General features: G+C 45.8%; 1 protein-coding gene across 3 annotated transcripts in view; it reads right to left on the bottom strand.

Moving 5' to 3' along the window:
- The window catches only part of LOC137383224 (uncharacterized), a 472,338-nt gene that overhangs the window by 300,900 nt on the left and 155,268 nt on the right, over window positions 1-16,170 (bottom strand). For all 3 annotated transcript variants that reach the window (XM_068055726.1, XM_068055727.1, XM_068055728.1), the window contains exon 20: window positions 2,816-2,907. In XM_068055726.1, coding sequence (XP_067911827.1) covers window positions 2,816-2,907 — 92 coding nt within the window. The remainder of the gene's footprint in view (window positions 1-2,815; window positions 2,908-16,170) is intronic.

The raw sequence follows: 16,170 nt of genomic DNA, 5'->3' as shown, positions 1-16,170 counted from the left end.
TCAGTTCTTATTACTTCCAGAGACACAGCTGCAAACTTGTCGCCAAAGAGTCACGGGTACTTTTGTAGAAACTTAAAGGTGGCGGCAGTAAATGGAGAACCTGGAATCTAATTCACAGCTTGTAATTTCTTTGTGTACGGGAGATTGTTTCACAGCACTATGTTTTTAGGCTGCTTTGGTTCCATACATGGAAAAGAACTAAACCATTTGGCTCTGCGTTATTTAGGTCAAAGAACTGCTACTGAAAATGTACAGCAATGCATATCTGACAGTGAGCTACCTCAACCAAAGATTCAGGTGACACCAGACCACCCAAGCATATCATTTGCCTCATCGCCCAGATCAGTTTGCAGCTTTTAACTCACTCCCTGGTAGATGCAACTTTATTTAATATAATATTGTGGAGTACATGCTTCTACTTTATTGCTTTACCAATCATCAAGCACTGCCTGCACAGAGCACAGAAAGGAAAACCTGCTGGGGAGGTGTGTATATCCTTGATACAACCTATTTGAAAGTCCTTCTGTTCATTTCAACAATAGGAAAATTAGGTGGGATCTGTTACCCTCCTGTAAAACATCTGAGGCACTTCACAGAAGTGTTATTAAACAAAATTTGACAGAGTCACAGAAGATTATATTAGGTCAGATTACCAAAAGCTTGATCAAAGTGGTAGATTTTAAGGAGTGTCTTAAAAGAGGAAAGCGAGGTAGACGGGCGGAGAGACTTAGGGAGGGAATTTTTTTTTTTAGTTATAGTTATTTTTAGTTATAGAGATACAGCACTGAAACAGGCCCTTTGGCCCACCAAGTCTGTGCCGACCATCAACCACCCATTTATACTAATCCTACACTAATTCCATATTCCTACCACATCCCCACCTGTCCGTATATTTCCCTACCACCTACCTACACTAGGGGCAATTTATAATGGCCAATTAACCTATCAACCAGCAAGTCTTTTGGCATGTGGGAGGAAACCGGAGCACCCGGAGGAAACCCACGCAGACACAGCGAGAACTTGCAAACTCCACACAGGCAGTACCCAGAACTGAACCCGGGTCGCTGGAGGTGTGAGGCTGCGGTGCTAACCACTGCGCCACTGTGCTTAAGGCCGAGGCAGCTGAAGGCACGGCCACCAATAGTGAAGCAATTAAAATTGGAGATGCTCAAGAGGCCAGAATTAGAGGAGCGCAGATATCTCAGTGGGGTTGTAGGGCTGGAGGAGATTACAGAGATAATGAGAGGCGAGGCCATGGAGGGATTTGTAAACAGGTTTGAGAATTTTAAAATTGAGGCACTGCTTAACTTGAAGCCAATGTAGGTCAATGAGCACAGGGATGATGGGTGAAGGGGATATGGTGCAAGTTAGGACATGGGCAGCAGAGCTTTGGATGAACTCATGTTTATGTATGGTGGATGATGGGAGGTTGGCCAGGAGGGTCAAGTCCAGAGGTAAATGGCCAAATAATCTATTTTTCATGGTGCTGGTTGAATGCTAAATGCTTGCCGAGACACAAGGGGGGTGATTTTCACCACATACTTTTGGCATTAAAGAGCTTCAAAGGTAGCCAAGATGGGGCATTAAGCTGAAACACCGGTGTAGTGCTTTGAAAATTGCATTGTACATATTGTTCTTAATGAGGCGACCATGCACACATGAGCCAGTGGAGAGAGCTGAAAGAGAAATTGAAAGTAACAGAATAAAGAAGACTCCATGATGTACTACAGCATGCTGCTTCTGTCTCAGTCTTTGCCTCATATTGCTTACTAAACTCAGCGAAACCTTGCTCCCATCCCAAGAACATCACAACTGGTTTAGCCTGCATTTAGCACAAGACATCAACTTGGGAAAGGAGTTCAAGCCAGCGATAGGATTGGCTGCCCCGGAGGCTCATTTAACAGCTGATTGCCACTCAAATTGCCTGTTAGTGCTCATTAAAGAGGCTGCAACTAACGCCCTCTCCAAACAACAACTGGCTATTTGGAAGTAAACACGCCATTGATGTTGATTTTGGGAATATACACCAGTTTCAATTCTTTGCTGTTGGGATGGCAAAGGGGATAGGGCGATGAGGCCTACTGTCATCACCATACCTCATTCATTTTTCTCCCCTCACCCCACCCTTGCTGGGACTGTCAACTGCCACATGTAAATGCCAGGCCAAGCCAGGCTTAGAATCCACATATATTTTCCTTCTGCTTGCTCTTTTTACGAACAATCTCTGGAACTCACTGATGAAAGATGGTGATAGGCCCAGGGTAGCCTCTATAATGGCCCTGAAGTCCCCTAATGGAGGCAGAGAGCCCAGTCAATGCCTCCCACCAGGTGCCTATCTTAAGTAACTCCTATTCAGGAAGATAGGGGTTGGTGTTTGAATGGGTGGGCAGGTGTCAGTCCTGATGCATCACTAATCCAATCCAAAGAGGGAAATCCCAGCCTGTGCAATAAGTGTAATGGAGCAATGTTACATGGATAACACTGCAGCAGTTAAAAGGGCAGAGAGCCATGGAGATAGAACAGGACACAGTTTTTCTAGGCTTTGGCCAGGAGGGAAATGGTCCATGACACTAGGCTCCACCTCCTTGCTGACATTTACATGTTGAAGGTGGGGAAAAGGCAGCCAATGGGAATCCTAGCAGGGGCAGGGGAGGAAAATCCAGGTGGAGTTGGGGAAGTAACTGTAGGCCTCAGCACCCCATTTTGTCTTTCACCAGTATTCAGCAATTTAACTTCCAGAGGAACAAGTTCTTTTTGAACAATAGTCATAATATTGAGTCACCATTACTCAAAAGAGTGTACGGAAACAACTTACATTCTTCTTCACTGCAGGTTCTTGCTTCCTTTCGATCATGAGATCCAATTATTTCCTCCTTACGACCTGCATTTGTAATGTAAAGTCTTGAGCTGTAACCAAAGCAAATGGATAGACACATGAGCATTACAACATTCTAGCACTGGGGGGGACTTCCTCTGTTGTTTCTGTCTTTCATACATTGTATTACATGCAGTGTGTCACTTTATTTACAGGTTACAAATAGTTTAAAATCCTCTCATGCCATGTTATAAAATAATAACTGATAAACCAAGTAGGCAAGTTTGGGCCAGGATTTAACGTAGAGGCAGTGGCTCCACCAGCTGGAAAGTTACGGTCAAGCCTGTCTCCACCAGCCCGGGAAGCCATGTCGTAACTTTGCATGGCTCAGAGAATTAGTTGCCTGAGGTCATGGCTTCCGCCTCCACGAGGTAGGATGTCCCATCTCCAAGAGCTGCTGACCAATCAGAGAGCTGGCATCTCTTCAGTCGCAGCAGCGCCACCAGGAGTGATGGCCACTGCTGGGACTGCACCCAGACCCAGACTCAGCCAGTGATGGAGGCCTGGAGTTCAGGTAGGTGGGGTGGGCTCGCCGGGACCAATGAGGCAACTCTGGCAAGGGGAGTGTGGTAGCGACTGGGTAGGGATCAAGCCAGGGCAGCCCTTTCTGCTGGAGGCTCCTCTGAGAGGAACAGGGTGCATGAGCAGGAGAGACAATCCCACCCCTCCCCCAAGCCTGCAGTCAGGCTGCCAGGATATAGTTGGCGGCCTCACCATGTAGTGTGGTCCCTCCAACCCCGCCCCTGCTGCAGGTAAAGTGCCAGCGGCAGCGGGAAAAGGCCCTTAAATCGCCATTAATTAGCTACTTAAGGGTCTCACTTGGAATGGTAAAATACCAGCAGAGGCGGATAGGTGATGGATACAGCACCCTCCCACCATCCCAACTGATTTTATACCCCCCCTCCCCCACAGCTCCCAGCCTGCTCCAAGCATGATGAGGGTGGGGGGGGGGGGTGCGGTGGGGAGGCCTTGGGCTTAAAATTCTGGCCATGGTCCCTTTACGTGCTCAATTTAAAATCAATTCAGAGGATACTGCTGTTTAAGGAACATATTTAGCTTAAAAACCTACATTTAGCCTTGTTGGAATAAACATAAACTAAGTAAAAGACAAATGTTCAATGTAAAAATGCATTAATTTTAGAAAATGCATTAAGGGTACATTCAGTATATTGGTGCACATTAAAAACAGGTAGAAAGAAAATATGATTCATTAGTTTATTATTGATATATATGTTTAGTTATCTTAGCAGTTGGGTTGTTCACTTCTCAGTATTGTTATGCCCGAGGTGGGAGGAGTGCACTGTCTTTTCTAGTTCCACTTCTCCACAGGTCACAGCGTATCGTCACAACCAGGTGAGGAAGGGGTCTAGGGGTTCCCTCTCAGCCTTTGCCTGGTTTAACAGTAACAGGGTTTAATTTTAAAAACACCTTGTTGTGATTCCCCCTCAGTGAATCCTTGTTCACTGCTTTCCAATTGTAAAGCAAAGAAATCAATTAGACAAACAAGAAAAGTGGAAGTTTATTAATCTTAAACTCTAATCCGGTTAACGACTACGAATATGAGACGCGACCACATTAGCATGCATATGCGATAAACACACACGCAGACAGAGACAGGTAAAGTAGAAAGAACAAAGGGGAAAAGTTTGAAGCAATAGCTGGGTGCATTTACAGTCCTTTGAGTTTAATGTGGAGTTTTTGGTTGCTGGTAAGTCTTGCAGTTCATTGGGGCCCACCCAGTGCACGCTTTAACTTGTTTCTATGTAGAAGTCTTTTCTCTCTTGAGGTTTAAGCAACTTCAGCGGGTCCGGAGGTTTGTGAAAAAGCGTGAGAGAGCCAGCCAGGAGAGAGGCTCTCTTGTTCCAGGTTCAGTTGCAATCTGACCAAACTGTCCTGTGAGCACAGTTCAAAACTCCAAGTTGGCCAGATGGTTAGTCATGTGACTAACTGTTTAAACAAATTCCTGCGTTTGCGGATTTCAAAGTTCTCACTGGGGCGGGGGGAGGGGGGGGGAGCGGGGGAGGGGGGTGGCGGTGGTAGTGTAGTGCTGTCTCTTACACCGACAAGATGTGGATCACCATTGCCCAGCCCAATCTTTGTTAATTGTATCAGTGAGCAATTCTTTTGTCTCTCCAAGCACTGTCTCTTGGGATGTGAATGTCCTCCAGCCAAGTGTCTAGTGATCTCTTTTTAAACAAGTAATTTCTTCACTCCAGCAACAGTTTACAATTAATGATCATATGACGAAATTAATATGCCTCATTTTTGGCAGGTGGGAGTCTTCATGACACTTCCACACCCAGAGGAATGAAATACAATTTTTTTTTAAAAAGAGCATTTCATTGAAAGGGACTAGCGAAAAGATAAGTATAGGAAAACACACATGCATCTCTCTCATTCATTCAGAAATCCTAACAATTGTTACAGCCTGTCTTTTCTTGGTAGCAGTGCTGCTTTAAACTGCCCTTTTTGGCATCCCAATAAACATGTGGGTTTTTGGGGAAGTTCTTCAGTTTGCACATTTCCATGTCTGCCTACGTTGCCTTGTTCTTACTGCGGTCTGCAGGGGGAGGGTTAGATTTAATTAGCCCTAAGTGGGAGTTCTGCTCATGGGCGTCGGCAGTGGGTGGTTCTACTCGGATATAATAAAATAAAAGTAAAATACTGCAGATGCTGGAACTCTGAAATAAAAACAAGAAATGTTGGAAATACTCAGCAAGACTGGCAGCAGTTCCACTCTGAACTTTCTTTCAGTACTTTGATGAGCCATGCAAGGGCTTTTCACCTTAGGGGATGGTTGGTGCCCTTTTCTCCTGACAGTGGGAGAATATTCTTTGCTAATCTTCCCTTTGTCCTATGGGACACTCCTGCTTGCAGGTATTCGGCCAGATTCTGCTGCACTCCCCTGCTACACTTCGATTAGGTGAGCTATCACCCTCATGGTTTCTCTGCCCTCTTGAAGAATTTCTTTGTCTCTGCAGATTCCTGTAAATGCTGTTAGCAACTCTGGTGGGGTGCTTCTAATGTCTGCATTCATATAGGAGGATGTGGGGTGTAACTTTTCAAATAGTTTTGGGTTGGCTGACCAGACAGTAGGGGTTTCCATTTGGGATTCCTCCCGGACTTCCTTTAATTTGTCCTCTTGGTCCCTTTTTCCCCTTTCTTTTCTAACCTTTTGCCAGCCTTGTGCCTGCCTGTCCCCTTTTATTCTCGGCAGAGGTCCCTTATAGTTTACCAGCCCTCTGCTGGAGTGTTCTCCAAATACCAATACAGGACTTAGGGGCACAGGTTTTCACTGTAGGTTGGGGTTTCCCCTGAATCTGGCACATGTGGCAACTCCTACAATACTCCACCACATCTTTGTGGAGTTTTGGCCATTCAAACTGCAAACTTTGGTTTTTCATATACCGACATATACAGCCACTGTAATCTCATGGGACATTCTTAATATTTCTCTCCGGTACCTCTGCGGCGCCACTAACAGGTGAACCACTGTCCACTCCTTGCTCTAAGGTCTGTGAGGTCCTCATCAGTACTTCATTCTTTAAATAGTAGCAATCAGGGACTCCCTCTGCTTCAATTTCAGGCTGAGCAGCCTGTGCTAACTCTCTCAATACTGGGTCGGCTCGCTGAGCCTCAGCTAGGGGAGATCCATTTAATTAATTCCCTGGGTCTTCTAACTTTTCAAAGAAAGTCTCAGACAGACAGACATCATGGTCATCTGTCTGCAGTGCCAATTCAGTCTCTTCTGGGAGAGCTTGTTTTCTTCATGGCCTGATTCACTACACAGTCAGGGAAACTGCAGGGGACCGTCTCCCTCCACTGCCCTGTCTCTCTGACCTCCTGCGGTCTCTCTTTCTCTACTGGGGAAGCTACCACCTTCGTCCCCGCTAGATCATTACCTAGCAGCAGGTCAACCCCATCCACAGGCAAACTAGGGACAATCACTACGGTTACTGGTCCTGAAACTAGGTCGCACTCCAGGTGCATCTGGTGTAAAGGTACAGGCAAACGCTGCCCTCCAAGACCATTCACCACCATTCTGGTGGTTACTGTACTCTCTGGGGGAAAGGTCAGGCCTTTTCCCAGTAAAAGGGATCTAGTGGCCCCTGTGTCCCTGAGAATTACTATGGGCTTTCTTTTGCCCCACTCGAAGGGTATGGGGTTACTCTCCCTTCAGACACAAAACCCTGATAACCTTCAGGAATCCTATTACATTTTCCTGTACTTGCAGCCATAAGCTTCCTGGGTCTCACTCTTGTTCTGCTGTGTTTTCCGTCAGGGTCCCTTCTCCATCACTGAGTGGGTGTGCCCTAATTAATCCTACAGTTTTTCCTTTTAGTTTCCAGCAATCAGCTCTTAGATGCCCTGCTTTATTACAATGGAAGCACACAGGTCTCTGGGTCTCATCCTACTTATAGCACCTTCCTATTTGGCTGGAGGAGGGCCCCCTGAGTCTCCTGCTTTTCTTTCCCTCCCAGGATTGCTTGGGCTTCTATCACCTTCCCACCCTTTGTCCTTTCCAGATTTGTGGGGGTGATTAGGAAAGGTTTTCCCCTGGGAAACCGACACATAAATGAGAGCAAACTCATCAGCCAGCACTGTGGCTTGCCGGGCTCCATGAAACTTCTTTTCCTCTTCATGTGTCTTTATGGAGAGTGGAAGAGAGTTTTTAAATTCCTCACCCAAAATCGGGCGACACAGTGGCGCAGTGATTAGCACAGCAGCCTCACAGCTCCAGTGACCCAGGTTCGATTCTGGGTACTGCCTGTGCGGAGTTTGTAAGTTCTCCCTGTGACCGTGTGGGTTTTCGCTGGGTGCTCCGGTTTCCTCCCACAGCCAAAGACTTGCAGGTTGATAGGTAAATTGGCCATTATAAATTGCCCCTAGTATAGGTAGGGGAATTGTGGGAAGGTGGGGATGTGGTCGGAATATGGGATTAATGTAGGATTAGTATAAATGGGTGGTTGATGGTCGGCACAGACTCGGTGGGCCGAAGGGCCTGTTTCAGTGCTGTATCTCTAAAATAAAAAATTACCTCTCTGAGATTTTCATAGCTGGGCTGCACTTTAAGAACCCTCAGCCACTGGTCAAAAGCCAACTGCTTATTTCTCTCAAACTCCACGTATGTTTGATTAGTTTGCTTCTTGAGTGTTCAAAACTTTTGGCGATAGGCTTTCAGTACTAACTCATGCGCCCCAAGGATAGCAGTTTTTTGTCAGTTCATAATTTGATGAACTCTCATCTGGCAACATGGAATAAACCTCATGGGCTTTTCTGGTTAGCTTGCTTTGTAGCAGGAGAGTCCAAGCCTCAGCTGGCCACTTTAACTGCCTTGCTAGCTTTTCAAAAGAAGCAAAAAATGCTTCCATATCTACCTCATTGAATTTTGGGATCAGCTGGGAATGTTTTAACAATTCTGTACCCAGCCCTGAATTACGCTCCTCTATATTGGCCACGCTTTCACTGGGGTTACTCTGTCGCCCCTTAGATAACTCAAGTGGCCTCAGCTCTCTCTCTTCGCATTCCTTCTGGAAGGCTCTTTTTTTTCTCTCTCTCCTCTCTTGCTTTCTCTCTTTCCTCTCTCTCTTCTTCATGTTCCTTCAGGAAGGCTCTTTCTTTCTCTTTCCTGTTTCTCTTTCCCTTTCTCCTGTCTCTCTCTTTCTTTCTCCTGTCTCTCTCTTTCTTTCTCCTGTCTCTCTCTTTCTCATCTCCTGTCTTCTCATTCAAATTTCCTCTGTTCCAATTGTAGCTTTGCTAGCAATAACTTGTTGGGGTCACTAGTCTTAGGAGTTCAGACTTCCTAGTCTTTGCCACGGACAGCGATCCCACACTGCTCAGCCATTTTCCTCAACTCCTCCATAGACAGTGCTTTTAACTTATCCCAAGTTACTTCATCCTGGCTTGGGGAGCCACTAGTTTCAGCTATAGGCATGTTAGTATTCTAGCACACACAACCACAAGAAAACCTGTAATGAAATCTTTTCTCTTTTTGATTGGGATGAATTTGGCTTCCCACTTCCAATTTCTCATTCGTCTGTGGGTCAAATCCAGGATGCTAGCCCCCAAATTTCTGTTACGACCAGGTGAGAAGGGGTCTAGGGGTTCCCTCTCAGCCTTTGCCTGGTTTAACCGTAATAGGGTTTAATTTTAAAAACACCATGTTTTAGTTCCCCCTCAGTGAATTCTTGTTCACTGCTCTCCAATTGTAAAGCAAAGAAATCAATTAGACAAACAAGAAAAGTGGAAGTTTATTAATCTTAAACTCTAATCCGGTTAACGACTACGAATATGCGACGCGACCATGTGTACGCGATAAACACACACGCAGATAAAGAAAAAGTAGAAAGAATAAAGGGGAAAAGTTTGAGGCAATAGCTGCGATGTAATTACAGTCCTTTAAGTTCAATGTGGAGTCTTTGGTTGCTGGTAAGTCTTGATGTTCGTTGGGGCCCAGTGCATGCTTTAACTTGTTTTGATGTAGGAGTCTTTTCTCTCTTGATGTTTAAGTGTCTTCAGTGGGTCTGGAGGTTTGTTAGAAAGCAAGAGAAAGCCAGCCAGGCAGGTTCAGTTGCAATCTGAACCGGTGGGGCGGGGGAGGGGGGGAGCGGTGGTAGTGTAGCGCTGTCTCTTACACCGACAAGATGTGGATCACCATTGCCCAGCCCAATCTCTGTTAATTGTATCAGTGAGCAATTCTTTTGTCTCTCCAAGCACTGTCCCTTAGTATGCAAATGTCCTCCAGCCAAGTGTCTAGTGATCGCTTTTTAAACAAGTAATTTCTTCACTCCAGCAATAGTTTAAAATTAACCTTCATATGACGAAATTAATATGCCTCATTCTTGGCAGGTGGGAGTCTTCATGACAATATATTTTACATGTTTACCCAGTTTCCAATATGGTCAATCATAGACTCTATTTTTATCCCAGAATAAAATACACCAATCAGGTTTCTTTAATAAACAACAACATTATCAGTTTATTATAAAACAAGACTTAACCAGTAACGAAGCAAAGCATTAATGCACAGATTGAAATATGAAAGTTTCCTTTTTAAATTAGCCCCTCACCCACACTCTGAAAAAATACAGAAATTCTCTCTCTGCAGAGGTTTGTTGGAAAGAAAACAAAAAGATACTTTGGCCAAATACTTGCTAATTCTTGAAGAGAAAAAAAGAGAAGATATGGAAAGATGTCAGTTGTCCCCTTTTTGTCTGGCATCCCAATTACATGTAGACAGCTGCCACTGGGAACTTTCTCTGGAGCAATTCATTCAGGCGGCATCGAGGATATATCCAGCAGGTTTTTCCAGCATCTCAAGAGAAATGCGGCAACCGGGGTTTCAGGCAGGCTTTTCAGGTGGAATGCATCATCAATTTCTCTATTTCTTACACTCGCTTCTAACAGCTTCTCAAACAGATGGAAAACTCACAGGCTTTTCAAAGAGCTGGAAAAGGCTGAGTTGGGGTTTGACCTTGGCAGGTTGATTCTTTAACTCCTTTTCAAAACACTGTCCATACCCCAACTGCCTGTCAAAACGAAACCAAAAGCATCTCAGGAGTCAAGCCTCCTGACCCCTAATAATCTTGACCTGTCACTTTTCTGTAAACATCTTCCCCAAGTCAAAAAAAACCCCTGCTGGGTAACAATGTATCTCTATTCTTTTGTAGAAGGCATTCTATTCACTTTTGCAGAGAAGCAACTAAGAGATGGTGGTGATTAGTATTAGACCATAGGTAGAAACAAAAAGGCCATGCTGGACTGGAAGCGAAGAGAAGTGTGAAATGGAAACCTGGCAGAGTTTGACCATCAGACTTCATTTGAATTCCATCAGTCAGCTCCTCGGTCAACCTGGACAGCTCCAAAAAGCAGCCTTAATGGGAAGGAAAGCATGAAGCAGCAGAGGCCCAGATTATCCCTATGGGGTGTGGATGCACAGGAGTGCTCCTACTGGTCCCACTAAGGAAGTTACTTTAAAACTTACCTTGAGCAGACCTTACTGGGCATCCACTCAGGAACTGATTAAAATCCCATTGGGGTTCCAAGAACTCATACGAGCGGTCAAGGTCAGTGAATGTATCTGCAAACGCCACATTCCACCATTGCTTTTTTGCTTTTATTTTAGTGTTTAATTCACTGCCACTGCTCTTCCAGGAATGCCTACCTTGAGGAAGTTTTGCTCTTCTCTCTGACAGGATTTCCATTTGTCTCTTTTACCTTGTTCAACTTCATTGCTTTCTATTTCCCTCCTGGTGTTTGATAAGGTGTCTACTAAAGCTCGTTTTCACAGCCACATCTCCTTCCTCAGTGGCTGTCTCTGGCTCCGACTTATTCCTTGTGGATTCCAACTGAAGTTCCATCCTTCATGTTTCAAATCCACCCAGGATTACAGGTATCTCCGAGACATACAAGGTTCCTCGGACTGCTGTTCTCGACGCATCCTGAGATCCACACTCAGTGCCATGCACCAGCACATGTTCACACTCGACCTCTCTCTCTAGTCGCTCTGACACACCCTATCTCAAAGCTGTCCTGCTCCACAGTTTCATTACATTCTTCATCTTATCCGACTCATTCACAAAATACTTTTTCTCTTCCTTTCAGATGTTAAGGAACACAAGCTCCAGCATCTCATGGGTAGCAATACCCCTCCAGATCTTTATTTCCCTTCACCTCTCTCTGACCCCATCCCTTCTCCTAATCTCACCCCTTGCCGTGTATTCACAATACTCCCTGACATTCCCCTTTCTGATGCTGAATGATCTGTATTTAGCAAAGGACTCAGTTTTATCCCCTTACACCCCCACTTCAATGAATTTCACACTCGGCATGACATTGAGCTCTTCTTCTGTTGCCTTTGCCTCTGGGCTCATTTCTTTGGCCAGGAGTCCTCCCTACAACCAGCAGACCCATTCATCGACCTCCAATATTCTCCCTCCACCTGGACCCCTCCCTCTGGCCTCTTACCCATTCTCGATCTTTTCATTAAGAACTGTTGGTGTGACACCGGCCACCTTAATTTCTCTACCTCACCTCACTCACTCTAACCTGTCACCCTCTGAACTTGCTGTATTCCGTTCTCTCAGTTCTAACCCCGACATTGTGATCCAACCCGCTGACAAGGGTGGTGCTGTTGTTGTCTGGTGTATCGACCTCTACCATGCAGAGGCTGAGCGCCAACTCTGACATTTTTTCCTACCTCCTCCTGGACCATGACCGCACCACTGAACATCAAGCCACTATCTCCAGGACTGTCACTGACATCGTCTCCTCTGGAGATCTTCCCCTCTACAGCATCCCACCTCATAGTCCCGCAGCCTTGGACAGCCCGCTTCTACCTCCTTCCTAAAATCCACCAGCAGGAACGTCCCAGTAGACCTATAATTTTAGGCTGTTCCTGCCCCAAGGAAATTATTTCTTCCTATCTTGACTCTATTTTTTCTCCTCTGGTCCAGTCTCTTCCCACCTACATCCGTGACTCTTCTCACACCCTAAGTCATTTTGACAATTTCCAGTTTCCTGGCCCGAACCACCTCCTCTTCATTATGGACGTCCAATCTCTCCACACCTTCATCCCACACTAGGGCGGTCTGCGGGCTCTCCGCTTCTTCCTTGAACAGAGGCCCAACCAGTCCCCATCCACCACCACCCTCCTCCGCCTGGCTGAACTTGTTCTCACAACGAACAACTTTTCCTTCAAATCCACTCACTTCCTTCAAATAAAAGGCATTGCTATGGGTACCCGCATGGGTCCCAGTTATGCCTATCTTTTTGTGGTGCATGCTTGAACATTCCTTGTTCCAGTCCTACTCAGGTCCCCTTCCTCAACTCTTTTTTTGGGACATTGATGACTGTATCAGTGCCATTTCCTGCTCTCGCCTCAAACTGGAAAACATCATCAACTTTGCTTCTAACTTCCATTCTTCTCTCACCTTCACATGGTCCATCTCTGACATTTCCCTTCCCTTCCTTGACTTCTATGTCTGGTTAGCACTGCAGCCTCACAGCTCCAGCGACCCGGTTTCGGTTCTGGGTACTGCCTGTGCGGAGTTTGCAAGTTCTCCCTGTGACCGCATGGGTTTCTGCTGGGTTCTCCGGTTTCCTCCCACAGCCAAAGACTGGCAGGTTGATAGGTAAATTGGCTATTGTAAATTGCCCCTAGTGTAGGTAGGTGGTAGGAGAATTGAGGGAAGGTGGGGATGTGGTAGGGAATATGGGATTACTGTAGGATTAGTATAAATGGGTGGTTGATGGTCAGCACAGACTCGGTGGGCCGAAGGGCCTGTTTCAGTGCTGTATCTCTCTATGACTCTATGACTCTATCTCTAAAGATAGGCTGTCCATTAATATTCATTATAAGCCCACCGACTCCCACAGCTACCTCGACTACACTTCCTCAAACCCTGCCCCCTGTAAGAATTCCATTCCATTCTCCCAGTTTCTCCGTCTCCGACGCGTCTGTTCTGATGATGCTACCTTCCACAACAGCGCTTCTGATATGTCTTCCTTTTTCCTCAACCAAGGATTCTTCCTACTGTGGTTGACACGGCCCTCAACTGTGTCTGACCTATTTCCCACACCTCTGCCCTTATCCCTTCCCCTCCCTCCCAGAACTGCGACAGGGTTCCCCTTGTCCTCACTTTCCACCCCACCAACCTTCATATCCAAAGGATCATCCTCCGCCATTTCCGCCACCTCCAGCGTGATGCCACCATCAAACACATTTTCCCCTCCCCTCCCAGCATTCCAAAGGGATTGTTCCCCCCACAAACCCTGGTCCGCTCCTCCATCACCCCTGACACCTCGTCCCCTTCCCACTGCACATTCCCATGCAATCACAGGAGGTGTAATACTTGTGCTTTTACCTCTTCTCTCCTCACTATCCAAGGCACCAAACATTCCTTCCAGGTGATCAGTGATTTATTTGTACTTCTTTCAATTCAGTACACTGTATTCGCTGCTCACAATGCAGTTGCCTCTACACTGGGGAGACCAAACGCAGATTGGGTGACCACTTTGCGGAACACCTCCGCTCGGTCCGCAAGCATGACCCCAGTTGCCTGCCATTTTAATTTCCCAGCCTGCTCCCATGTCAACATTTCCATCCTCAGTCTGCTGCAGTGTTCCAGTGAAGCTCAGAGCAACCTCAAGGAACAGCACCTCATCTTCCTCTTAGGCACTTTACAGCCTTTTGGACTCAACATTGAGTTCAACAATTTCAGAGTATGACTGTCTTTTTTTATTATTTTATTTTATTAACCATGGGCCTGTCTTAAACATGTTTTTCAGGATTTTGCTTTCGGACTAAGCTGTTCATTATTCTGCCATTAACACTCTAATGCTAATGCTTTGTCTTTTAATACAACTATTAGCATTCCCTTTGCCTTTGTTCTGTGACATTTTTGTCATTTAATCTCCACTGCCCTCTGCCCTATCACACACCTTCCCCCTTTTCACTTGCTCAAAGCCTATTACATTTCCAACCTTTGCAGTTCTGATGAAAGATCACAGAACTGAAACATTAACTCTGTTTCTCTCGCCACAGATGCTGCCTGACTTGCTGAGTATTTCCAGCACTTTGTTTTTATTCCACATTCCACCAACTGCACTACTGGCACCAGACACTGCTCAATTCCATCACTCATCTATCCACAATCTCTAGCAATCAGGACTGGTACCTCACATTCATAGCTCCACCTTTCTCTCACACACTTAGCACTGCTGCAAGTCTCTCAGCCGCATCTCACAGTTTGCACACACTGCCAGCTATTCAACCATGATAGCCACATCACCCAAACAGATTGCACCACACTCACTGACACACTTCCCTCTCTCTGGCACACAAGGGAAAGCAGCAGCAACTAACCGGTCAGGGACAGGTTTGGCTGCATGTCCTCATCCCATTGGAGGAGATGGTGCTTGTCATTAATGGAGTGGCCATGACTGAGGCCATGGCCAGTGGCAGAGCTGAAACCATTGAAGATGCTCATACCTAATCCTCATTCTCACATCCCACTTCCCCCTCATCCCACAATCTCTTCTGATATACAAACTTCAAATGGTGTAAGCATGCACCTCTTGCTTCCCCCGCCCTTTGACATAACTCTACCCTTGTGCATTTCTCATTTCTCCTTGCAGATACCCAAGAACTGCCACCTGGCAGCCATCAGCTCAGATACTGACTGCTATATATTGTTATACTATCTGTAAAGTGCTAGGAACTTAATGTGTATGTGTTCCAGTGGGGCTACATTACCGGCTGCACTGGAGAATCCCGTGATGTGTAACAAAAAAAGCAGTCTGGCCAGTCCTACAACAGGCAGCATGCTGGCTGAACAAATTAAATCTCAAACCTTCCCAAGTTTAAAGTGTGATTATTTCCAACACCTGGGAACCAGAAAACAACAAGAAGGAGTAACATGGTGGCAGCGAGTGTCTGTGAGTAAATCTTGCTAGATTGGGAAAATTGATCCAAATTAATGCCGGAGAGAGAGAAAGAAAAACTGAGTGACTCATGCGAAAACAAAAAGCGAAATGTCAGCCGGGACAGGAATGAAAGCATTGCTACAGCCCGTCATGAATTGGGAAGCTGATGATGTCGTAGAGGCATTTGAGAAGTTTAAACAGAAGTGCAGATTGACATTCAGTAGTTTCGCGAAAGGCACTGGTGAAGAGGAGAGGATCAGCTATATCCTTCTGTGTGCTGGAGATAAAGGATTACATTTATTTAACAGCTGGGACCTAAGTGAAGAGGACAGCAGAAACCCAGACAAAATTTTTGAAAGATTCAGCACCCATCTCCAGCCAAAATCAAATCATCGGATATACCGATATGAATTTCAAGGCCTCAGACAGGAACTAGGTGAGCCGATTGACAATTTTGTAACAAGACTGAAAAATGCAGCCAGAAAATGTAAATTTAAAGACACAGATGAATGGCTAATAGATCAGCTCATTTGGGGTTCTGCACATCCTGAAGTACAGAAAGCTCTAATCAGAAAGGATAAGCTCACAACATCGCAGGCTGTAGACACTGCCAGAGCACATGAAGCCATGAGCAGACAGATGAAGACACTCAATACCCAAACAGTTATCCTTTAGTTAGGCCAAGAGAAAGGCAGCAGGATTGATGCAATGAAACACAATGAAAGAATGTACACCTTCTTCTTTGGCCTCCTTGTCTCGAGAGACAATGGGTAAGCGCCTAGAGGTGGTCAGTGGTTTGTGGAGCAGCACCTGGAGTGGCTATACAGGCCAATTCTAGAGTGACAGACTCTTCCACAGGCACTGCAGAT

The sequence above is a fragment of the Heterodontus francisci genome, chromosome 24, assembly GCF_036365525.1.
Source record: "Heterodontus francisci isolate sHetFra1 chromosome 24, sHetFra1.hap1, whole genome shotgun sequence".
Lineage (NCBI taxonomy): Eukaryota > Metazoa > Chordata > Chondrichthyes > Heterodontiformes > Heterodontidae > Heterodontus > Heterodontus francisci.
This window is presented reverse-complemented; position numbering and strand designations above follow the sequence as displayed.